This window comes from Anabas testudineus, unplaced genomic scaffold (genome assembly GCF_900324465.2).
Source record: "Anabas testudineus unplaced genomic scaffold, fAnaTes1.2 Contig282arrow_ctg1, whole genome shotgun sequence".
NCBI lineage: Eukaryota > Metazoa > Chordata > Actinopteri > Anabantiformes > Anabantidae > Anabas > Anabas testudineus.
This window is the reverse complement of record NW_022872813.1, coordinates 21,666-44,871: the sequence shown is the minus strand read 5'-3', so window position 1 is coordinate 44,871 and position 23,206 is coordinate 21,666. Positions and strand designations below refer to the sequence as shown.

At 44.8% G+C, this 23,206-nt stretch overlaps 2 protein-coding genes across 4 annotated transcripts; both read left to right on the top strand.

Annotated features, from left to right (window-relative positions):
* The first annotated feature begins 2,076 nt into the window (after nucleotides 1-2,076).
* LOC113147682 (microfibril-associated glycoprotein 4-like) lies at nucleotides 2,077-4,492 on the top strand. 2 transcript variants are annotated; one of them, XM_026338840.1, is made up of 7 exons: nucleotides 2,077-2,206; nucleotides 2,548-2,593; nucleotides 2,697-2,852; nucleotides 3,019-3,057; nucleotides 3,154-3,250; nucleotides 3,377-3,544; nucleotides 3,817-4,492. In XM_026338840.1, the coding sequence occupies exons 1-7, from the start codon at nucleotides 2,085-2,087 to the stop codon at nucleotides 4,068-4,070; spliced, it is 882 nt and encodes a 293-aa protein (XP_026194625.1). In that variant the 5' UTR covers nucleotides 2,077-2,084; the 3' UTR covers nucleotides 4,071-4,492. The 2 variants fall into 2 exon arrangements, with proteins under 2 accessions (XP_026194625.1, XP_026194626.1); XM_026338841.1 differs by having other exon boundaries at nucleotides 2,147-2,189.
* A 15,172-nt stretch (nucleotides 4,493-19,664) lies between these two features.
* On the top strand, nucleotides 19,665-22,888 carry LOC113147681 (microfibril-associated glycoprotein 4-like). 2 transcript variants are annotated; one of them, XM_026338838.1, is made up of 7 exons: nucleotides 19,665-19,794; nucleotides 20,136-20,181; nucleotides 20,463-20,618; nucleotides 20,785-20,823; nucleotides 20,920-21,016; nucleotides 21,143-21,310; nucleotides 21,583-22,888. In XM_026338838.1, exons 1-7 carry the CDS (start codon nucleotides 19,673-19,675, stop codon nucleotides 21,834-21,836), a joined length of 882 nt encoding a protein of 293 aa, XP_026194623.1. In that variant the 5' UTR covers nucleotides 19,665-19,672; the 3' UTR covers nucleotides 21,837-22,888. The 2 variants fall into 2 exon arrangements, with proteins under 2 accessions (XP_026194623.1, XP_026194624.1); XM_026338839.2 differs by having other exon boundaries at nucleotides 19,735-19,777.
* Nucleotides 22,889-23,206: the final 318 nt, after the last annotated feature.

Sequence of the window (23,206 nt, the reverse complement as noted above, 5' to 3'; positions counted from 1 at the left end):
TCAGCCCTGAGGAGGAGGAGGAGGTGTTTCCATCTACAATAGGTGCTAATGTTATGCTCCTGTTCTGGCTTCAGTCATTTAAATAAATATACTTATAATGTCCTAATGCTGCAGTTGAGTGAGCCACTGTTCCCCACGTCTGAACACATCTGAAGAACAAACAGTTTGCTAAATGAAACGGTGACTTATTATTAATCCTACAAATTACAATACTATAATTCCATCTCCCACAAGCAAGAGTGATCTCTGAGAACGCCAGAATATTCTGGTACCTACCTGAGAGTCATACATTCCATTACAAATACTTTCCTGTGCGTCTTCTGTCGTTCCATTTAGTCTTTTTTTCAGACACTTTTATCCAAAGCGACTTACAAGTGAGGAACAACACAAAAAATCTTAGTCAAGGAGAAAAACATCAAAGCAAAGTGCTGTTAAAGAACTGTCTCTGTTTCATGAGAAGCAAGTACAGGAGAGCAGTTTTTAAGTGCAAAAGAAGATGCAGAACAGTCACAGGAGGCCAATGCAAAGATCTGAAGAGCGGTGTGACATGAGACCTATTTTAGTTGATTAGAAATGAGACGTGCTGCTGCATTTTGGATCATCAGGGGGGGGTTGGTCGTGGATGCCGGTAACTCCATCAGCAGTGCATTGTAGTAGTCACGACGAGATATGATCAACACCTGTATGAGTTGGGTCGTGCACTCCATAAAGTAGGGTCTGATCTTTCTGATGTTGTGGAGGGCATATCTACATGACCTAGAGACTTTGGCGGTTCTGTGAAGGTCAGCTGATCATCAATGATGACCCCCAGGTTTCTGGCTGACTTAGTAGGGACAATCTCCGCAGATACAATGTCAATGCTGATGTTGTGTTGTGTCAAAGGTCTGGCAGGAAAGACTAGAAGTTCAGTTTTGGGAATGTTAAGTTGAAGGTGTCTTTTTCTCATGATAGAGCCTAAAGGCGAAGTATAGATAGAAAAGAGAAGAGGGCCGAGGACTGAGCCCTGTGGTACACCGGTGGAGAGGTTATGAGATTCAGAATCACGCCCCTGCCAGGATACGTTCAAGGTTCGTCCGGACAAGTATGAACGAAGCCAGGCTAGAGCTGATCTAGAGATGCCCAAGTCTGAGAGTGCAGTCATGAGAATCTGATGGTTCACAGTGTCAAAGGACAGAAGAGGGGTTACTTGCAGCTTTAGCCACCCATAGGGATTCCACAACAGTCAGAAGTGCTGTTTCTGTGGAGTGACCACTCTTGAAGCCAGATTTTTCCGGGAAAGAAAGTCAGAGAGTTGGTTGAAGGCTGCACGTTCCAGGGTCTTGGCCAGAAATGGTAGAAGAGAGACTGGCCTGTAGTTTTTCACAAGGGAGGGATCCAGAGAAGGCTTCTTCAACAGTGGAGTAATCTGGGCCTGCTTGAACGAGGTGGGAAAGGTGCCTGTTGTGAGGGAGGTGTTGATGATCTGTGTAATGGCTGGTATGCTCAGTGATTACTAAGCTGAAACTACCACCAACAACAGACCGAAACTCTCTACCTACGGTTCTTAACACTTATTACATTAAGTCATTAAACAGACTGATAAAGAGGCTAAATCAGCAGACTCACACAAACAAATTTCAAACAAGCTTTACTTATTCACTAGATCTACTGTCCCAGTTTGGTGCTTGTCCTGTTGTTCCTTTCTGCCTGCTGAAGTAGTAATACGATCTTCCAGGTATTTGGGAAGGAGGTGTTCCTGACTTCACTTGAAGTTTCTTTCTGCTCCTGAAAAACCTTCACTTACTGTATTATTGCAAAAAAACAGAAACCATGGGTAGTTTGGACAAACTGTGACAAATCAGGTGTGAGACTGACACAAAGATAAAAGGGTAAAAGTTCTAATTCAAGAAAAAGTGACCAGATAACAAGATTAAGTTATAATTGTGACTCAGTATATCAAACATTTGCTTTATTCTTGGTTTTCATTGTTCACTGTGACTAAATACTTTTTGTTCCATTGGTGGAAGTTTAACATCCACCACAGAGAGGAACTACAAGAAAACCCATTGTTTTCAGAGACACCAGCCAATGCAGGAAGTGAACTGATGATGTTAATACCAACCAACAACAAAGTTAAGTTGTCAGAAGCTCAGGTGCAGCAGCAGCAGGTGGACGTGGACGAGACAGTCAGAAAGTGCAGAGGACAAGTGGTCAGTACAATAACCAGGTAGGTCTGCTCCACTGTAGTAGTAACTTTAATAAGACAAAGCTCAATGACTTCACCTGACGTTTACTTACTCTTACATCAAACTAGTAAAAGTATTTGCTGTGACTCCAAATGGATATTTTGAAATTCAAACTGCCTGAGCCCCAAAGTAAAAGGTTAACACTTTACAACAGCCAGAGTCCAGAAAATAGCTATTGTCAGGATTTGTGTTCTGTCACTGTCCAGTCTTACAGGTTAATGAATGGAGACAAGACAAGAGCAGAGTCTGGACACCAAATATCAACTGTGTTCATAGAATCTTTTGTTTCCTGTGTATTTACTGATATTACTTTTCTTCACAGTGTTCGGATTGATCTACATCAGCAGTTTGATCGTGTGACAATGAAGGTGAGTTTGACGTGAAGTGTAAAGATGCTTTCTGCAGAGGACAACAGTTGTGTCTCTGTCAAGTTATTCACCATGAGATCAGTTCAAACCTCCTCTGTTCCAGACAGTACCAGCCCTTTTCCTCCTGCTGGCTCCACTGTTGACCAGCTGCTCAGAGCTCTACAGACCAGTGGACTGCAGCGACATCCATCGACGAGACAACAGATCATACAGTGGAGTGTACACCATCTATCCTCTTGGAGAAAGGTCAGCTGTCCAGGTAAGCTCTGTCCTGTCTGGGAGACAGGTTAATGTCTAGAAGAAGAAGACGGTGTAAAGATGAGACCACAAGGACGGATTCTGACAGAATCACACTAACAAGTAGTTTGTAGTAGTGGATATGGTTTTAGATCATAAATAATAAATGTGTGTGTGTGTGTGTGTAGGTGTACTGTGACATGGACTCATCAGGAGGAGGATGGACGGTGAGTATTTGAACTGAACGTCAGTAAGAACACTTCCTGTTTGACTGTCACAATAAATCATCATCTTGTTGTCTGGAAACAACAACCTGTCCCCAGGTGTTCCAGAGGAGGATGGACGGTACAGTGAACTTCTACAGACCCTGGGATTACTACAAGTTTGGGTTCGGTAACCCTGCTGGAGAGTACTGGCTTGGTGAGACCTGAAACCAGACTGACTTGTTACTACATGAAATTCACTGTGTAGAAAGTACAAATACAGCAGCATGTCCTGTTCACTTGTTGATGGACAGGATCAAGTCTTAAATTTGTGTGTGTCCAGGTCTGGACAATATCTACTTCCTGACAAACCAGAGAAAGTTCGAGCTGCTGGTCGACATGCAGGACTTTGATGGGAAAAAAGCGTTTGCTCGTTACTCCTCGTTTTTCATCAGTGGAGAGTGTGATGGATACAAACTGAATGTGTCTGGATTCACTGATGGAGGAGCAGGTGGGTTATCAGCAGACGTTTACGTCCTGGCTGTAGGAAAAGAACATATTCTGTCTGTTGTTACTCTACACACACAACAACCTACCTACAGAAATAAAATAAACAGCTTTGATTCAAACCCAGTGTTGAACGCGCCCTCATGTTCAGAGAAAATTTCTGTTTCAATGGTTAATGGAAACTATGGAGTGTTTGTAAAGTAGCCAGTAGTTCTACTTGTAGTAAAGTTGTAGTAGTATCATTAATGTTGTGATTAAACATTTGTGTTTCTGTAGGAGATGCCCTGACTTATCACAATGGACAGAAGTTCTCTACCTTTGACAAAGACCAAGACCTTGATTCCAGAAACTGTGCCAGATTACACCTGGGGGCGTTCTGGTACAACGCCTGTCACAGTACAAACCCCAACGGGGTTTATCGCTGGGGGGCTGATGGTACTCTGTATGCTGTTGGAGTCTCTTGGTACCAGTGGAAGGGTTTTGACTACTCCCTGAAGAGCATCATTATGAAGATCCGTCCTGTGCAGTAAATGTCCAGGACAAACAGACAGCAGAAGATCTGATGTTGATTTTTTCCTCTTTCTCTCTCATCTATCCTATAATCTCCCAGAATCTGTAGAATATAACAGTCTGATTATATGATAATTCTTGTATTTGCTTCAGTATAATCCTAGAAATGAAGCAATCAGAACCTCTGTCCCATCGTTTACCTGCTTCTTGTGCATCATGTCTGATTGTAATGTGAGTGTGTCTCTGGGTAAATGTTTCCAGACTGATCAGCCCTGAGGAGGAGGAGGAGGTGTTTCCATCCACAATAGGTGCTAATGTTATGCTCCTGTTCTGGCCTCAGTCATTTAAATAAATATACTTATAATGTCCTAATGCTGCAGTTGAGTGAGCCACTGTTCCCCACGTCTGAACACATCTGAAGAACAAACAGTTTGCTAAAAAAAACTGTGACTTATTACTACAAATTAAAATACTATAATTCCATCTCCCGCAAGCAAGCGTGATTTCTGAGAACGCCAGAATATTCTGGTACCTACCTGAGAGTCATACATCCCAGTAAAGATACTTTCCTGTGTGTCTTCCGTCGTTCCTTTCTGCCTGCTGAAGTAGTACTACAGTCTTCCACGTAGTGAGAAGGAGGTTTTCCTGACTTCACTTGAAGTTTCCTTCCTGCTCCCGATAAACATTCACTGACTGTACATTCTTTGTTCTTGGTTTTCATTGTTCACTGTGAATAAATACTTTTTGTCCTATTGATGGAAGTTTAACATCCACCACAGAGAGGAACTACAAGAAAACCCATTGTTTTCAGAGACACCTGAGTCTGTAAAGATGCTTTCTGCAGAGAAGTTGAGTGTCTGTCAGCTAAGTTATTTTCTCCATAGATACATACTGTACATGTATGCCATTATTATTAAAGAGAAGTAGATTGTAGATGCAGCTTACGTTGCAGCCTGTAGAATAAAGTTCTTCAGTAATGAAGAATCTGGGGACATGTGTTCTTGTAGTCTTGTAGTATTTTACCAGTTCATACAAGTCGAGGTCAAAGTGTTATGTCACATCTATAACATTAGAAAGGTACAACACATGACAACACAATGAACCTGAAATAAAGTGAAACACCTGCTGACAAACAAAAGGTGACACACGGTTCACTGGTTCATGAGTTGTGTTTTTCATCAGCAGTGGATTTTGCTGGGAAGGCTGCAGGGCCGAATGTAGCTGTGTAAAGGTGTGTCTGTGCTTTCACACAACCACCTGTGTCCTCTGCAGTGTCCTGCTTTGACAATGACTTGATTGCCTGCCTGGTATTAATTGGTGATAGACCTGCAGCTCCCCTTCAGACTTGTTTTGGCCTTTATTTTGCTTCTATCTCTTGAAACATGTATCTGTGCTGTCCTCTGCCTTAGACTTAAACGCTGTCCTCTTGCTTTTGTTCCTTACTGCTGTTGGACTTGAAGTCCAAGTCCAAGATGAGTCATCTCGTGTTAGTTGTTGGATCACTTGCTGAACACTTTTCATCCTGCTGTCCTAGTTGAGGTCTCATCACGTCACATAGACCACATGACTCAGCGTTTCACTAGCAGCCTGTGGCTCAGTGGGTAGAGTATCAGCCTGGGATGAGTCCCTGGTTCCTTGTTCAAAGCCTGTCTCTGTTATGAGGTGTCCAAATTTCTCCAAATGTTTAACTCATAGTGGTCCCTTCTGAGGACGGCTATTCAGAAGCTGTTGCCTTGTATATACACCGGTTAGAGTCAGAAGAGCCATGGACAATATTTCTTCAATATAGAAGTCAGCTGCTAGGTTCAACACATTGGAAAAACATATGACTATGTTAGAATGTGAGAAAACAGATTAGCAGTATTTTTTAAATCTGTAGCTTTCACACTATTTATCATTTTCTGCCATTGGTTTGTTAAATAGAAGTTTGGGTTCAGTGACCCTGCTGGAGAGTACTGGCTCGGTGAGACCTGAAATGAAACAAATGAAGACAGGTGAAATGATGGATGTGAGATGGATTCATGACTGTGACATTACCATTAGAGCAGCACGAGTAAAAGACTTCAGTTAAAGAGTTAATTATTAATTTGTACATTGGATCAATGATTACAACTAACGACTGAATTCAATCCTTAAATTAAAATACTACAAAGCTGCTACACGGTAGAGGCTGAAGGTCCAATTGGTTGTAATGGTCCTCCTGCTTCAAACCATTCTGCAGCACAAACCTGGACGATACCTTGGTTCAGTTCTTTAGAAAAACACCACGCTAATGGCCCAGCACTAATCTTTGCTGTTGGAGTGGAGTGGGTGGTGACTACTCCCTGAAGAACATCAGTATGAAGATGTGCAGTAAAACATGCAGCAGATTATTACAGCTGATAATAATCTGACTGATTCTCTGTGGCCATTGAAATTTGGATGACTGAGACATGTGGCTTCATGTCACGTCACTGACTCTGATCTTCAGCACAGAAGAACCGATTCGTCTGCCTCTCACGATCTAACGTTTCAAAAATGAACATGACTGAATATTAACGGGCAGCTTGGCTCTGAGAGTTAATAAGATCTCAGTGTTTCCCTCCTGAAAACCTGTTGTTCTTCCTGTTCCAACTGTTAATTACTTAACAGTTCGTTTTTCTGATCCTGAACCTACTGGATCTCAGTTTTCGGTTCTAACACTGGATCAAATGATTCATTTGAATGTGAAAATTTTCACCAACAAAGATTCACTGTCGTGTTCATTCTGAAGGAAACGTAGTGCAAGCAGATGATGATGAAGAAATATGACCTCGCCCTTCTTTGAAACTCACAATTAAGTGCGACCCAGTGTGGAGCAGCAGCAAAAAGACTAAAACCGGTTCTCCAAGACTTGTGGTCCGAATGCAGAAAGAGATACAGGTCTTCTCTGTCTGTTAGACCTGTCTTTTCTACAGACAGATCCTTGTAGATGTGGAAACGTTTGCTTCTCCAACACAGGTTCCTCGTCTGAGGAGGAACCTGTGGGAGCTGCTCTCTGTGAGAGTTACTGTCAGAACCTGATTGGCCTGTTTGGATCAGATGGAACATAAGCACCAAGTTGTTCCTCCGGCTGTTTGAGTCAAGACAAGAAAGTGTCTATAAATGAACTTAAACTAAGTTGTTGAATTTCAGTTTAATATTCCAGTAAAAGTAATAACTGTCTTTGAGCAGGAACACCCTGCAGAAAGAAAGAACCTGAGGGGATCTGTGGGTGGATCAGTCAGTAACTCAGGTGATGGTTAAGTAATCCTCATTATTACTACTCTATTATCTGTTTTCAGATAAATACATGCTATTTCATGTAAGAGCTCTGAATGTTCCACCTGCTGTGACTTGTGCGTGTCTCTATAGGTATAAAAGGCGAAGCTGTGAGAGATCGACAGACTGAAGCCGAAGCAGCAGTTTGACAAATTTCACCTGAAGTTTCACATCTAAAGATGTGACACGTCGTCGTGGTTTTACTGGGTAAGAAACTGAGTAACCGCTGCTGAGTGACTGATCTCTGTCTGAGAATGTTGATCAACTGGTTCTGATGACATTTGACTCTCTGATCACTGACTTTCCAGCTTAATGCTGACATTGTCATTAGTAGACATCAGTGCTGTGGTTGTTGAGTCTGTGTGTGTTTTCCAGCTGTTCACCAACCCTCCATCCCCGTGAAGGACAAACTGCAAGAGTTCAGATTCTCCAGTGGACGGCCGGGTGAGTTAAAAACAAGCAGCAGCACATTGTACTCACAGTACAGTGGTTCTCATAGCAGTGGTCGCCCGGAGCCGTCGCCCTCTAGACTTTGAACATGTCAAACATTTGTACCAACCTGACAGAAAATTTAAATTAAAGACGACAGCTAAACTTGTTTGGGAAGATCTTTAAAGTTTGACATCTTTTTTTTTGTAGTTGAAGCTTCTTCAGTGTTTAAAGCCAGATTCATCAGCCTCTCCTCAAACATGCTCACAGATCAGCAAACGTTGTTCCACTTGTACGGGACGCACATGCAGCCAGAGGCAGCACACCTCGGAACAAACTGCTCATTGAGACAGTAGACCTGTATCTTCCCTTCCTCTGGGCTGAACTCAAGTCTTCCAGTATCATTAACCACTGGCTGAGGCCTGTCTGCCTTCTCAGTGTGGAGAGTGAGATTTTACAGGCACAGTCATCAAGCTGCTTGGAAATGTGTGCCACTCACCAGGGGCAACTAGGGGTTCAGTATCTTGCCCAAGGACACTTTGGCATGTGACGTGGCAGCCGGGAATCGAACCACCAATCCTGCGATTGGCAGCCAACTGCTCTACCTATTGAGCCACAGCCACCCCTGTGTGTGTGTTCGTGTGATGCACCTGTTAAACGATCGTCAATCCTCTAGAACTGTTTGTCACCATCGCAGATTTAGAAAGTGAAACTACAAATGTTTTTTAAATGTTGCTGTGGCGTGTTTGTCTCTGTATATATACAAAGTTAAGCTGTGAGAGTTTTTCAGACTGCGTGAGAAGCAGCAGTTTGTCTGTTTCCTCTGAAGTGAAGACAAAGTCTCTTCAGCTCCAGCTGCAGGTGAGTTCACACAGGTGAGAATTAAACCAGGAGACATCACTGTATTTTATTTTTCTGAACTCCTTTCTTTCTGAACCTGAACTCCCTCATCCTGGTCTCCATCCCTACCCACCTCTGAACACAAATTTCAAAAACCTGCTGAAAACAGAACTATTTTTTTCTCATTGTGTGTCAAATCAGCTTCAGCTTCATCTGTTTACTGACTGAACTACATCTGACTGTTGTTCCTTTTGTATCTTCAGTGTCTGACAGACCCACGTCAGGACTTGGATCTTCTTGTTTCTTCAGATTTGTGACAATGAAGGTAAGTTAGTGAGCTGGAATCTGACTTCTTCCATTTGCACAGGATAGAGTCTCCTGCCTTTCATACCTACAGTTTTTACCCCAGAGCGTGCTATGTTCCTTCAGTCGGACCCTATGTTGAGGGTCGTCATGTCCCTACTAAAGGTGCAGGTGTAAGAATGAACCCAAAAATAGCAAATATTGTGTCTACGTACTTACTAGCTTAAAAGAAGTCGTGTCATGTTTCCACAGTCGCCTACAAAGAGTCTAATGAATCAAAGTGTGTGTTTGACGAATCAAAGTGTGTGTTTGACGAATCAAACCCCTTTCTAGAAAGAGAAACACATGTTGTTAAGTTTGGTGACAGTGAACTCACCGTAATGTTCACTGTGTAACGCTGAGGCCTCTTGTAAAGAAAGTATTGACTTCTTTCAGTTTCCTCTTGACAAACACTTCACACAACAATATGATGCTGTGGAGTCTTCATTTGTTGATCGGTCATGAATCTCCTCTGTTCCAGACGGTACCAGTCCTCTTCCTCCTCCTGGTTCCACTGTTGACCAGCTGCAAAGAGCTCCTCACACCAGCTGACTGCAGTGACATCCATCAACAGAACAAGACCTCATTCAGCGGTGTGTACACCATCTATCCTCCTGGGGAAAGGTCAGCGGTCCAGGTAAACTGGAAGACAGGTTTTTGTTTAAAGGTGTTAACTGTGCTGTAAGATTTAGAGAGACTTATAATCAGCAGGCAACTGTGTGAACGTCTGAAAATAAGAATAAGATTTTATATCAACATAAGGCGTCAGGCTGTTGTGTTTCTACAGTAGCTCAGACAGGACAAACCAAACGGGGGCTCTAGAGAGGGAGGTGTGTGTTTTTACGTGGAAGCAGCAGCAGTTTAAAGTTGGTGCTCCTGTAGCACTGCTTGGAAGACGATAACAAAGAATGAAGCATAATCAGCCTCGTGAGAAGTTTCAGATATAGTCAGTGCAATACTTTCAGCTGGATTCAACCTGCAACACCACTAGATGATGGAGAACATGGTGTAAAGAGCAGATCTGAAGTCTTCACGTGAGTCATTTCATAAAGACAAACAGAGGCTGTTCAAACTCGGTCCAGACAGGACAGACTGAACCAGGGCTTGTTCACTAGTGTCTCATTAATCCTTCCAGATCGTCCTGTTCAGTCTCGGCACAGTTGGACACAATGTTCTCGTTCACACCCTGAAAATATTCATTCTACCAGTGAACAGGACCCGTGGAACAAAATTAAAGACTCGTTCCTCTGGGGCTCATTTAAATGTTGAATGATTGATCTGGTAACATGTTGTAGATGATGGATGATAGATGATAAATAGATGATAAATGATGGATGATAAATGATGGATGATAAATGATGGATGATAAATGATGGATGATAGATGACAGATAGATGATAAATGATGGATGATAAATGATGGATGATAGATGATGGATGATAGATGATAAATGATGGATGATAGATGATGGATGATAGATGATGGATGATAAATGAAGGATGATAGATGATGGATGATAGATGATAAATGATGGATGATAGATGATGGATGATAGATGATGGATGATAAATGATGGATGATAGATGATGGATGATAGATAGATTTTAAATGATGGATGATAAATGATGGATGATAAATGATAGATGATAAATGATAAATGATGGATGATAGATGACAGATAGATGATAAATGATGGATGATAGATGACAGATAGATGATAAATGATGGATGATAGATGACAAATGATAAATGATAAATGATGGATGATAGATGATAAATGATAGATGATAGATGATAAATGATAGATGATAAATGATAGATGATAAATGATGGATGATAGATGATAGATGATAAATGATAGATGATAAATGATGGATGATAGATGATAGATAGATGATAATCTCGGTTCATTCACATGTGAACAGTCGACTCTTCATTAAAGAAGAGAAAACAGATCAAATAGTACGGATACTTCTCCTGAAGACACTTTTGTTCTTATGACACTGAATATTCCTGTTTCAGCTTTGAACCAGAGACAGTTGAACTTTGACCTGTGACCTCAGTGTCCACTTTATTCGGTACACCTCTCTGGTCTAAGACAGTCCAGTCCAGCAGGTCTGTGCTGTTCTGCTGCACCTCATCATACTAACAGCTGTTTGTTGTCTTTTGCATTTGCATGAAGTGAAAAGCGTGTTTGTGTTTGTCACCTGGTCACAGCTCGCGTGCAGACTGTCACCATGAAGCAGCAGCCAACGATAACCCATGCCCACCCTCTGTCAGGAGGAGACATCCCAACACGCCTCTGTTTCACATCAGCCATTGGTGCAGCCGCAGACTGAATGGATTCTCCAAGCTGGTCTCTGGTCCTTGTCCGGCCCCTGGTACTTAGGTCAGCTGGTCCCAGAAAGGAAGTTAGTGTTACTGAATGACCGGTCTGTCCTCGCCTCCTGCTTCAATCCAAATCTCTGGAGGTAAAAATAGGACGGCTTGTCAGAACTCGGTTGAAGAAACAGCTGAGTCACTCTACGACTGGGCAGGTGGAGGTGAGAGAATGTTAGGGGGAAGTAAATGCAGGTGGAGGTTAGCAGCAGAGACGGGGATGAGGAGGTGCAGAACAGGTTTCAGAGAAAGTGAGAGAGAGAACAGAGTAAAAACTGTGTGGAGCAGTCGTCCATCTCCTCTGTCCTCAGACCTCAGTGGGACTGAAAGTTATAAAGCTTCTTCAGTCAATAAGTCACCAGCCGACCTTCAATCATTAACCGACCTCCAGCTGTGAACTCTGGAGGTGGAAGCGCCTCCAAATTCACAGAACCTGCATCTGACCCATTGAACCCCGTGTGTATGTTGCTGCGGCATCTGCTGAGTCTCAAACTGAGCGTGCCCTTCACAGCAACAACAACATGTGCACTTGTGACAGGGAGTGCTTCATTCACCACACCTCCCCTCCCCTGGCTCCACCACAGGGTGGAGAGTCCTGAGTCCGGTGTCAGGTGTCAGAAAAGAAGTGCACCCAGAAGGACCGGTCTAACTGGACACTATTTCTGTCCCAGTGCTCCGGTGTGTTTGTGTTTGTTTATGTCCTGAGACATGTTTACTGTCAGAGACACCAAGACCAGGATCCACACAGAACTGGGCCCCATTCTTTGAATCACTTAAGTGTAACCGGATCACAACCCAGTCCAAGAGCTGATTCTGACGTGCTGTTGCTCCGTCAGTCATCGGACACCGTTCGTGTTACTGCACAAACATGGGAAAACTTCAGGTTCTCCTAGAACCAGATTATCTGTTCTAGTCTGAATCGGGAGCAGTGGCAGCTGTTTGTAAACCTGCAGACACACCTGAGAGAGACAAACCTGGTCTGACAGCAGACGTCCCACCTAAGACACTGCACGTAATTTCACCGGGTCTCACCTGAGTCAACATGTGAATCAGTGAATGTTCTCTAAAACTCAGACGCCTCGTTGTAAATATCCATCATGCAGGGTTATCGCTGGGGGGCTGATGGTACTTGTTGTCTTGGTTACAGTTTAGGGGTGTTGAATACTCCCTGAAGAGCATCAGCATGAAGATCCGTCCTTTTGCAGTGTAATAGATGTGTAATTTTCTTTATATTTAAAATGTGCAGTTTTGTTACCTGATTCACACGGAAAAACAAATCTGTAAATCAGTTGTTAAAAACTTCAGGAACAGTGGTCGTATAAAGACGACACAAGTCATTTGTGATTGTTAATATGTTTTCTTCAAAGCATATTTAGGTTAATTAATAAAGTCACAAATCATCAAAATAAAATAACATATTCAACGTATTTCACTTGTTTTCCATCAGAATATCTGAATTTGAGATGGTGCACGAGAACAAGAATCACAGACCCACAGTCTCTGAGGGTCTGTGACTGGATTTTAGAATTAGAATTAGTCTCTCATCTATCCTATAATCTCAGAGAATCTGTAGAATGAAACAGTCTGATCAGATGATAATTCTTGTATTTGCTTCAATATAATCTTCTAAATGAATCAGTAGTTGACAGAATCTTTTCCATCGGAGCTGAAGTCAGGTGTTGACTGTATGTGAGCAGCTGCTGGTGCAGAGATTGGTGGACAGGTGGGAACTTAGTGGAGGATCCAGAGGAACAAATCCAGAGCAGTTTCCATCAGAAACATCCAATTGAATGAGTGAAGTGATGAAGCACCAAACGACGAGTGACTTGTATTAATAATACTATACACTAACCAGCCGCTCAACTCCTCTCACCTAATGAGTTAAATCAACAAGTCAGGGCAGTGACTCATGTAAACAGTGTTTCAGAGATGGGGATGGGGAGAGGTTCACCCCTCTGTCAAACACTGTTCTGTTCCACAGCTGAGGAAAAACATTTCTCAAAGTTCAGTTTCATCATCAGAACAGACACGTGTTTCTTCAGTCTGTTCCAACTTTCATTTTATTAACATAAAGCAGAACCACAGAAAAGTCCAACTTCATTCTAGTTTTGCTAAAGGTAGAAGTTTAATACCAGAAGCTGAGAGTTACTGCGTCCAATGTGGAAGATGAATCGGTTCAGGTATTCCTGTTATTTGAAATTCAGGTGCAAAATGAAGCAATCATTATAATGCTTCAGTATAATCCTAGAAATGAAGCAATCAGAACCTCTGTCCCATCGTTTACCTGCTTCTTGTGTAGCATGTCTGATTGTAATGTGAGTGTGTCACTGGGTAGATGTTTCCAGACTGATCAGCCCTGAGGAGGAGGAGGAGGAGGAGGAGGTGTTTCCATCTACAATAGGTGCTAATGTTATGCTCCTGTTCTGGCTTCAGTCATTTAAATAAATATACTTATAATGTCCTAATGCTGCAGTTGAGTGAGCCATTATTAATCCTACAAATTAAAATTCTATAATTCCATCTCCCGCAAGCAAGCGTGATTTCTGAGAACGCCAGAATATTCTGGTACCTACCTGAGAGTCATACTGTTACGAACAGACTAACGGGACGAACGAGTAACAGCAAAAAGTATATATTTATTGACAAAAAGGGCAGGGGACACAGGGAACTAACAAACACGAACAAAGTACCAAATTAAAGAGACCCAAAAACGCTGTAACAACATACAAACAAAACCATAACCCAACATACAAAGTAACAACTGAAACTACACACTAATGTGGACCAAACCAACAGACAAAGCAGATGTACAAAGTAACAAACCAAAATCACTGCAGAGGGCAGGAAAACGAGAACAAAACATACAAAACTAACAGGACAAAGTATCAAATGAAAAACACTGCATGAGCGCAGACCAAACAACTCAAACCGACAAACCAAAAACAGAACAGTGCCTCACAGACAAACCAACAAACAAACAGACTAACTGACTGACCAGATTGTGGAGGAGTAGTGTGCTGCATGAATGAAATTAGGGTGACAAACCAGCACCGAACTGAGGACTGAGGGGTGCTTTTAAAACAGAGTGATGCACAGGTGACTTGAGTCTGTAATTAGTCCGGTGTGTGGAGTGGAGGGTGGAAAGTGGAGGAAGTCCATATATGGTGTGAGACAGGAGGGTGAGACCAGAACAAAACAAAACCAAAGCTGCAGACAGGGGCAGAGGGAGGAACTGTAACAGAACCCCCCCGGCAAGGGGCGAATCCCAGACGGCCCCAAGCAAACCAGGACGGGCGGGGGGAGGGAGGCCCGGAGGAGGGCCCGAAACACCAGACCGGGCGGGCGGAGGGAGGCCCAGAGGAGGGACCGGGCGCAGCAGACCAGGAGTGCCTCCGGCGGACGGCCAGGAGGCGGCAAACGGACCAGGAGTGCCTCCGGCGGACGGCCAGGAGGTGGCAAACGGACCAGGAGTGCCTCCGGCGGACGGCCAGGAGGCGGCAAACGGACCAGGAGTGCCTCCGGCGGACGGCCAGGAGGCGGCAAACAGGACCGGAGAGACGACGAACCAGAAGACAGAGCCTCGGGCGGACGGCCGGGAGGCGACGAACCAGAAGACAGAGCCTCGGGCGGACGGCCGGGAGGCGACGAACCAGAAGACAGAGCTTCGGGCGGACGGCCGGGAGGCGACGAACCAGAAGACAGAGCCTCGGGCGGACGGCCGGGAGGCGACGAACCAGAAGACAGAGCCTCGGGCGGACGGCCGGGAGGCGGCGAACCAGAAGACAGAGCCCGAGACCCTTGAGCCGGCTGGAGAACCGGGGACCGGAAAGCCAGCCGGAGAGTAGGCCGAGGACCCCCAGGCCGGGGGCCAGGATACGACCCACGGGGCAGGAATCCCGCAGGCGGACTGCCGGATGGCGAGCAGTGAGCCGGGGAACAGCAAGACGGCTGAGGACTCCCAGGCGGACTGCCCGGCGGCGACGAACAAGGCTGGAGAGCCCCGGGCGGACTGCCCGGCGGCGACGAACAAGGCTGGAGAGCCCCGGGCGGACTGCCCGGCGGCGACGAACAAGGCTGGAGAGCCCCGGGCGGACTGCCCGGCGGCGACGAACAAGGCTGGAGAGCCCCGGGCGGACTGCCCGGCGGCGACGAACTTTGAGCCAGCTGGAGCTGAGGGGCCAGGACAGGAGCACAGTTCTCAGGGGCCCCCCAAGGAGACAGGAGCAGGGTGGTGGTGTCCTCATTGTCATCCCACCACATCTCCTGGGGTGACAAACAAAGTTCAAAGTTAAGAGACGGCGGCGACGGCCTCTGCGTCGACCCGTCCGAAGACTGAAGAAACGGCGGCGACGGCCTCTGCGTCGACCCGTCCGAAGACTGAAGAGACGGCGACGACGGCGACCTCTGCGTCGACCCGCCTGGGAACCTGGCGGCTGCAGGGACCGGAGCAGCAGCTGACACCAGAGCAGCAGTGACTGCAGCAATCAAGGTGGCTGCAACTGCGGCGACAGCTGAAGGACCAGGAACAGAAGCCAGATCCGTGACAGGAACAGGAGCCGGATCCGTGACAGGAACAGGAGCCGGATCCGTGACAGGAACAGGAGCCGGATCCGTGACAGGAACAGGAGCCGGATCCGTGACAGGAACAGGAGCCGGATCCGTGACAGGAACAGGAGCCGGATCCGTGACAGCAACAGGAGCCGGATCCGTGACAGCAACAGGAGCCGGATCCGTGACAGGAACAGGAGCCGAGACCAAAGCAGCCTGGGCTGCAGGACCAACAAAAGCGGCATCGGCTGCTGGACTAACAAAAACGGCACCGGCTGCTGGACTAACAAGAGCAGCGGGAGCTGCGGGACTAACAAGAGCAGCAGTAGCTGCAGAATCAACTAAAGCAGCATCGGGGGCTGCGGGACCAACAAGAGCAGCAGTAGCTGCAGAATCAACTAAAGCAGCATCGGGGGCTGCGGGACCAACAAGAGCAGCAGTAGCTGCAGAACCAACTAAAGCAGCATGGGCTGCGGGACCAACAAAAGCAGCAGGGGCTGCGGGACTAACAAAAGCAGCAGGGGCTGCGGGACTAACAAAAGCAGCAGGGGCTGCGGGACTAACAAAAGCAGCAGGGGCTGCGGGACTAACAAAAGCAGCAGGGGCTGCGGGACTAACAAAAGCAGCAGGGGCTGCGGGACTAACAAAAGCAGCAGGGGCTGCGGGACTAACAAAAGCAGCAGGGGCTGCGGGACTAACAAAAGCAGCAGGGGCTGCGGGACTAACAAAAGCAGCAGTGGCTGCGGGACTAACAAAAGCAGCTTCGGCTGCAGAACCAACAAAAGCAGCTTCAGCTGCAGAACCAACAAAAGCAGCTTCAGCTGCAGAACCAACAAAAGCAGCTTCAGCTGCAGAACCAACAAAAGCAGCTTCAGCTGCAGAACCAACAAAAGCAGCTTCGGCTGCAGACCTAACAAAAGCAGCTTCGGCTGCAGAACTAACAAAAGCAGCATTAGCTGCCGGACAAACAAGCGCTGGGGACCGGGGAGTACTGGAGGAGGAGGAGAGCAAACAGTGCTGGCTAGGCAGGGCAGTCAAACGAAACCCCTGCTTGAAGGAATTCAGAGCAGACATCACAGTGTCTTTAAGACACTGGAACTCTGGATACGTCATCATGTATCCCTTCTTCACAAAGGTTCCGATTGCTGCCCTGTACAGCGCCTCGAAACACTCGGGGTCCACACCCGAGTGTAGCCAACCGACCACATGCTCTGCACTGCAATACAGGTCCAAATACTCCTCCTCCAGAATATCCGCCAGGCCCCCATAGCGCACAAAACTGGGGCAAGACGGAAGGGAGAAGCAACCAGTGGTGGAACGTGGTGGTTCCATGGTTGCAATAATGGCTGGTTTGTTCTGTTACGAACAGACTAACGGGACGAACGAGTAACAGCAAAAAGTATATATTTATTGACAAAAAGGGCAGGGGACACAGGGAACTAACAAACACGAACAAAGTACCAAATTAAAGAGACCCAAAAACGCTGTAACAACATACAAACAAAACCATAACCCAACATACAAAGTAACAACTGAAACTACACACTAATGTGGACCAAACCAACAGACAAAGCAGATGTACAAAGTAACAAACCAAAATCACTGCAGAGGGCAGGAAAACGAGAACAAAACATACAAAACTAACAGGACAAAGTATCAAATGAAAAACACTGCATGAGCGCAGACCAAACAACTCAAACCGACAAACCAAAAACAGAACAGTGCCTCACAGACAAACCAACAAACAAACAGACTAACTGACTGACCAGATTGTGGAGGAGTAGTGTGCTGCATGAATGAAATTAGGGTGACAAACCAGCACCGAACTGAGGACTGAGGGGTGCTTTTAAAACAGAGTGATGCACAGGTGACTTGAGTCTGTAATTAGTCCGGTGTGTGGAGTGGAGGGTGGAAAGTGGAGGAAGTCCATATATGGTGTGAGACAGGAGGGTGAGACCAGAACAAAACAAAACCAAAGCTGCAGACAGGGGCAGAGGGAGGAACTGTAACACATACATTCCATTACAAACACTTTCCTGTGCGTCTTCTGACGTTCTTTTATCAGACACTTTTATCCAAAGCGACTTACAAGTGAGGAACAACACAAAAAATCTTAGTCAAGGAGAAAAACATCAAAGCAAAGTGCTGTTAAAGAACTGTCTCTGTTTCATGAGAAGCAAGTACAGGAGAGCAGTTTTTAAGTGCAAAAGAAGATGCAGAACAGTCACAGGAGGCCAATGCAAAGATCTGAAGAGCAGTGTGACATGAGACCTATTTTAGTTGATTAAAAATGAGACGTGCTGCTGCATTTTGGATCATCTGGGGGGGTTTGGTCGTGGATGCCGGTAACTCCATCAGCAGTGCATTGTAGTAGTCAAGACGAGATATGATCAACACCTGTATGAGTTGGGTCGTGCACTCCATAAAGTAGGGTCTGATCTTTCTGATGTTGTGGGGGGCATATCTACATGACCTAGAGACTGTGGCGATGTGTTCTGTGAAGGTCAGCTGATCATCAATGATGACCCCCAGGTTTCTGGCTGACTTAGTAGGGACAATCACCGCAGATGCAATGTTAATGATGATGTTGTGTTGTGTCAAAGGTCTGGCAGGGAAGACTAGAAATTCAGTTTTGGGAATGTTAAGTTGAAGGTGTCTTTTTCTCATGATAGAGCCTAAAGGCGAAGTATAGATAGAAAAGAGAAGAGGACCGAGGACTGAGCCCTGCGGTACACCGGTGGAGAGGTTATGAGATTCAGAATCACGCCCCTGCCAGGATACGTTCAAGGTTCGTCCAGACAAGTATGAACGAAGCCAGGCTAGAGCTGATCTAGAGATGCCCAAGTCTGAGAGTGCAGTCATGAGAATCTGATGGTTCACAGTGTCAAAGGACAGAAGAGGGGTTACTTGCAGCTTTAGCCACCCATAGGTATTCCAGAACAGTCAGAAGTGCTGTTTCTGTGGAGTGACCACTCTTGAAGCCAGATTTTTCCGGGAAAGAAAGTCAGAGAGTTGGTTGAAGGCTGCACGTTCCAGGGTCTTGGCCAGAAATGGTAGAAGAGAGACTGGCCTGTAGTTTTTCACAAGGGAGGGATCCAGAGAAGGCTTCTTCAACAGTGGAGTAATCTGGGCCTGCTTGAACGAGGTGGGAAAGGTGCCTGTTGTGAGGGAGGTGTTGATGATCTGTGTAATGGCTGGTATGCTCTGTGATTACTAAGCTGAAACTACCACCAACAACAGACCGAAACTCTCTACCTACGGTTCTTAACACTTATTACATTAAGTCATTAAACAGACTGATAAAGAGGCTAAATCAGCAGACTCACACAAACAAATTTCAAACAAGCTTTACTTATTCACTAGATCTACTGTCCCAGTTTGGTGCTTGTCCTGTTGTTCCTTTCTGCCTGCTGAAGTAGTAATACGATCTTCCAGGTATTTGGGAAGGAGGTGTTCCTGACTTCACTTGAAGTTTCTTTCTGCTCCTGAAAAACCTTCACTTACTGTATTATTGCAAAAAAACAGAAACCATGGGTAGTTTGGACAAACTGTGACAAATCAGGTGTGAGACTGACACAAAGATAAAAGGGTAAAAGTTCTAATTCAAGAAAAAGTGACCAGATAACAAGATTAAGTTATAATTGTGACTCAGTATATCAAACATTTGCTTTATTCTTGGTTTTCATTGTTCACTGTGACTAAATACTTTTTGTTCCATTGGTGGAAGTTTAACATCCACCACAGAGAGGAACTACAAGAAAACCCATTGTTTTCAGAGACACCAGCCAATGCAGGAAGTGAACTGATGATGTTAATACCAACCAACAACAAAGTTAAGTTGTCAGAAGCTCAGGTGCAGCAGCAGCAGGTGGACGTGGACGAGACAGTCAGAAAGTGCAGAGGACAAGTGGTCAGTACAATAACCAGGTAGGTCTGCTCCACTGTAGTAGTAACTTTAATAAGACAAAGCTCAATGACTTCACCTGACGTTTACTTACTCTTACATCAAACTAGTAAAAGTATTTGCTGTGACTCCAAATGGATATTTTGAAATTCAAACTGCCTGAGCCCCAAAGTAAAAGGTTAACACTTTACAACAGCCAGAGTCCAGAAAATAGCTATTGTCAGGATTTGTGTTCTGTCACTGTCCAGTCTTACAGGTTAATGAATGGAGACAAGACAAGAGCAGAGTCTGGACACCAAATATCAACTGTGTTCATAGAATCTTTTGTTTCCTGTGTATTTACTGATATTACTTTTCTTCACAGTGTTCGGATTGATCTACATCAGCAGTTTGATCGTGTGACAATGAAGGTGAGTTTGACGTGAAGTGTAAAGATGCTTTCTGCAGAGGACAACAGTTGTGTCTCTGTCAAGTTATTCCCCCATCGACACGTACTCTTCATTTACACCATTAATAAACAGAAGTAGATTGTAGATGGGTTTTCCTTGGAAGGTTGCAGGGCCGGACGTAGCTCTGTAAAGGTCTGGTCCATTTGGTGATTTTGATGAGCTATCATACTTGGTCTGGTGTGATGTCCTGGTGCCAGTCATGCTGTGCACCATGAGATCAGTTCAAACTTCCTCTGTTCCAGACAGTACCAGCCCTTTTCCTCCTGCTGGCTCTACTGTTGACCAGCTGCTCAGAGCTCTACAGACCAGTGGACTGCAGCGACATCCATCGACGAGACAACAGATCATACAGTGGAGTGTACACCATCTATCCTCTTGGAGAAAGGTCAGCTGTCCAGGTAAGCTCCGTCCTGTCTGGGAGACAGGTTAATGTCTAGAAGAAGAAGACGGTGTAAAGATGAGACCACGAGGACGGATTCTGACAGAATCACACTAACAAGTAGTTTGTAGTAGTGGATATGGTTTTAGATCATAAATAATAAATGTGTGTGTGTGTGTGTGTAGGTGTACTGTGACATGGACTCATCAGGAGGAGGATGGACGGTGAGTATTTGAACTGAACGTCAGTAAGAACACTTCCTGTTTGACTGTCACAATAAATCATCATCTTGTTGTCTGGAAACAACAACCTGTCCCCAGGTGTTCCAGAGGAGGATGGACGGTACAGTGAACTTCTACAGACCCTGGGATTACTACAAGTTTGGGTTCGGCGACCCTGCTGGAGAGTACTGGCTCGGTGAGACCTGAAACCAGACTGACTTGTTACTACATGAAATTCACTGTGTAGAAAGTACAAATACAGCAGCATGTCCTGTTCACTTGTTGATGGACAGGATCAAGTCTTAAATTTGTGTGTGTCCAGGTCTGGACAACATCTACTACCTGACAAACCAGAGAAAGTCCGAGCTGCTGGTCGACATGCAGGACTTTGATGGGAAAAAAGCGTTTGCTCGTTACTCCTCGTTCTCCATTAGTGGAGAGTGTGATGGATACAAACTGAATGTGTCTGGATTCACTGATGGAGGAGCAGGTGAGTTATCAGCAGACGTTTACGTCCTGGCTGTAGGAAAAGAACATATTCTGTCTGTTGTTACTCTACACACACAACAACCTACCTACAGAAATAGAATAAACAGCTTTGATTCAAACCCAGTGTTGAACGCGCCCTCATGTTCAGAGAAAATTTCTGTTTCAACGGTTAATGGAAACTATGGAGTGTTTGTAAAGTAGCCAGTAGTTCTACTTGTAGTAAAGTTGTAGTAGTATCATTAATGTTGTGATTAAACATTTGTGTTTCTGTAGGAGATGCCCTGACTTATCACAATGGACAGAAGTTCTCTACCTTTGACAAAGACCAAGACCTTGATTCCAGAAACTGTGCCAGATTACACCTGGGGGCGTTCTGGTACAACGCCTGTAACAGTACAAACCCCAACGGGGTTTATCGCTGGGGGGCTGATGGTACTCTGTATGCTGTTGGAGTCTCTTGGTACCAGTGGAAGGGTTTTGACTACTCCCTGAAGAGCATCATTATGAAGATCCGTCCTGTGCAGTAAATGTCCAGGACAAACAGACAGCAGAAGATCTGATGTTGATTTTTTCCTCTTTCTCTCTCATCTATCCTATAATCTCCCAGAATCTGTAGAATATAACAGTCTGATTATATGATAATTCTTGTATTTGCTTCAGTATAATCCTAGAAATGAAGCAATCAGAACCTCTGTCCCATCGTTTACCTGCTTCTTGTGCATCATGTCTGATTGTAATGTGAGTGTGTCTCTGGGTAAATGTTTCCAGACTGATCAGCCCTGAGGAGGAGGAGGAGGTGTTTCCATCCACAATAGGTGCTAATGTTATGCTCCTGTTCTGGCCTCAGTCATTTAAATAAATATACTTATAATGTCCTAATGCTGCAGTTGAGTGAGCCACTGTTCCCCACGTCTGAACACATCTGAAGAACAAACAGTTTGCTAAAAAAACCTGTGACTTATTATTAATCCTACAAATTAAAATACTATAATTCCATCTCCCGCAAGCAAGCGTGATTTCTGAGAACGCCAGAATATTCTGGTACCTACCTGAGAGTCATACATCCCAGTAAAGATACTTTCCTGTGTGTCTTCCGTCGTTCCTTTCTGCCTGCTGAAGTAGTACTACAGTCTTCCACGTAGTGAGAAGGAGGTTTTCCTGACTTCACTTGAAGTTTCCTTCCTGCTCCCGATAAACATTCACTGACTGTACATTCTTTGTTCTTGGTTTTCATTGTTCACTGTGAATAAATACTTTTTGTCCTATTGATGGAAGTTTAACATCCACCACAGAGAGGAACTACAAGAAAACCCATTGTTTTCAGAGACACCTGAGTCTGTAAAGATGCTTTCTGCAGAGAAGTTGAGTGTCTGTCAGCTAAGTTATTTTCTCCATAGATACATACTGTACATGTATGCCATTATTATTAAAGAGAAGTAGATTGTAGATGCAGCTTACGTTGCAGCCTGTAGAATAAAGTTCTTCAGTAATGAAGAATCTGGGGACATGTGTTCTTGTAGTCTTGTAGTATTTTACCAGTTCATACAAGTCGAGGTCAAAGTGTTATGTCACATCTATAACATTAGAAAGGTACAACACATGACAACACAATGAACCTGAAATAAAGTGAAACACCTGCTGACAAACAAAAGGTGACACACGGTTCACTGGTTCATGAGTTGTGTTTTTCATCAGCAGTGGATTTTGCTGGGAAGGCTGCAGGGCCGAATGTAGCTGTGTAAAGGTGTGTCTGTGCTTTCACACAACCACCTGTGTCCTCTGCAGTGTCCTGCTTTGACAATGACTTGATTGCCTGCCTGGTATTAATTGGTGATAGACCTGCAGCTCCCCTTCAGACTTGTTTTGGCCTTTATTTTGCTTCTATCTCTTGAAACAT

What these genes read in the sequence shown, in the direction of transcription:
- LOC113147682 (XM_026338840.1), top strand. Translation starts at nt 2,085, where the DNA reads ATGATGTTAATACCAACCAACAACAAAGTTAAGTTGTCAGAAGCTCAG. An exon ending in CATCAGGAGGAGGATGGACG is followed by an intron (nt 3,058 to 3,153) that starts GTGAGTATTTGA and finishes ACCTGTCCCCAG; the next exon opens with GTGTTCCAGAGGAGGATGGA. An exon ending in ATTCACTGATGGAGGAGCAG is followed by an intron (nt 3,545 to 3,816) that starts GTGGGTTATCAG and finishes GTGTTTCTGTAG; the next exon opens with GAGATGCCCTGACTTATCAC.
- LOC113147681 (XM_026338838.1), top strand. Translation starts at nt 19,673, where the DNA reads ATGATGTTAATACCAACCAACAACAAAGTTAAGTTGTCAGAAGCTCAG. An exon ending in GAGAAAGGTCAGCTGTCCAG is followed by an intron (nt 20,619 to 20,784) that starts GTAAGCTCCGTC and finishes GTGTGTGTGTAG; the next exon opens with GTGTACTGTGACATGGACTC. An exon ending in CATCAGGAGGAGGATGGACG is followed by an intron (nt 20,824 to 20,919) that starts GTGAGTATTTGA and finishes ACCTGTCCCCAG; the next exon opens with GTGTTCCAGAGGAGGATGGA.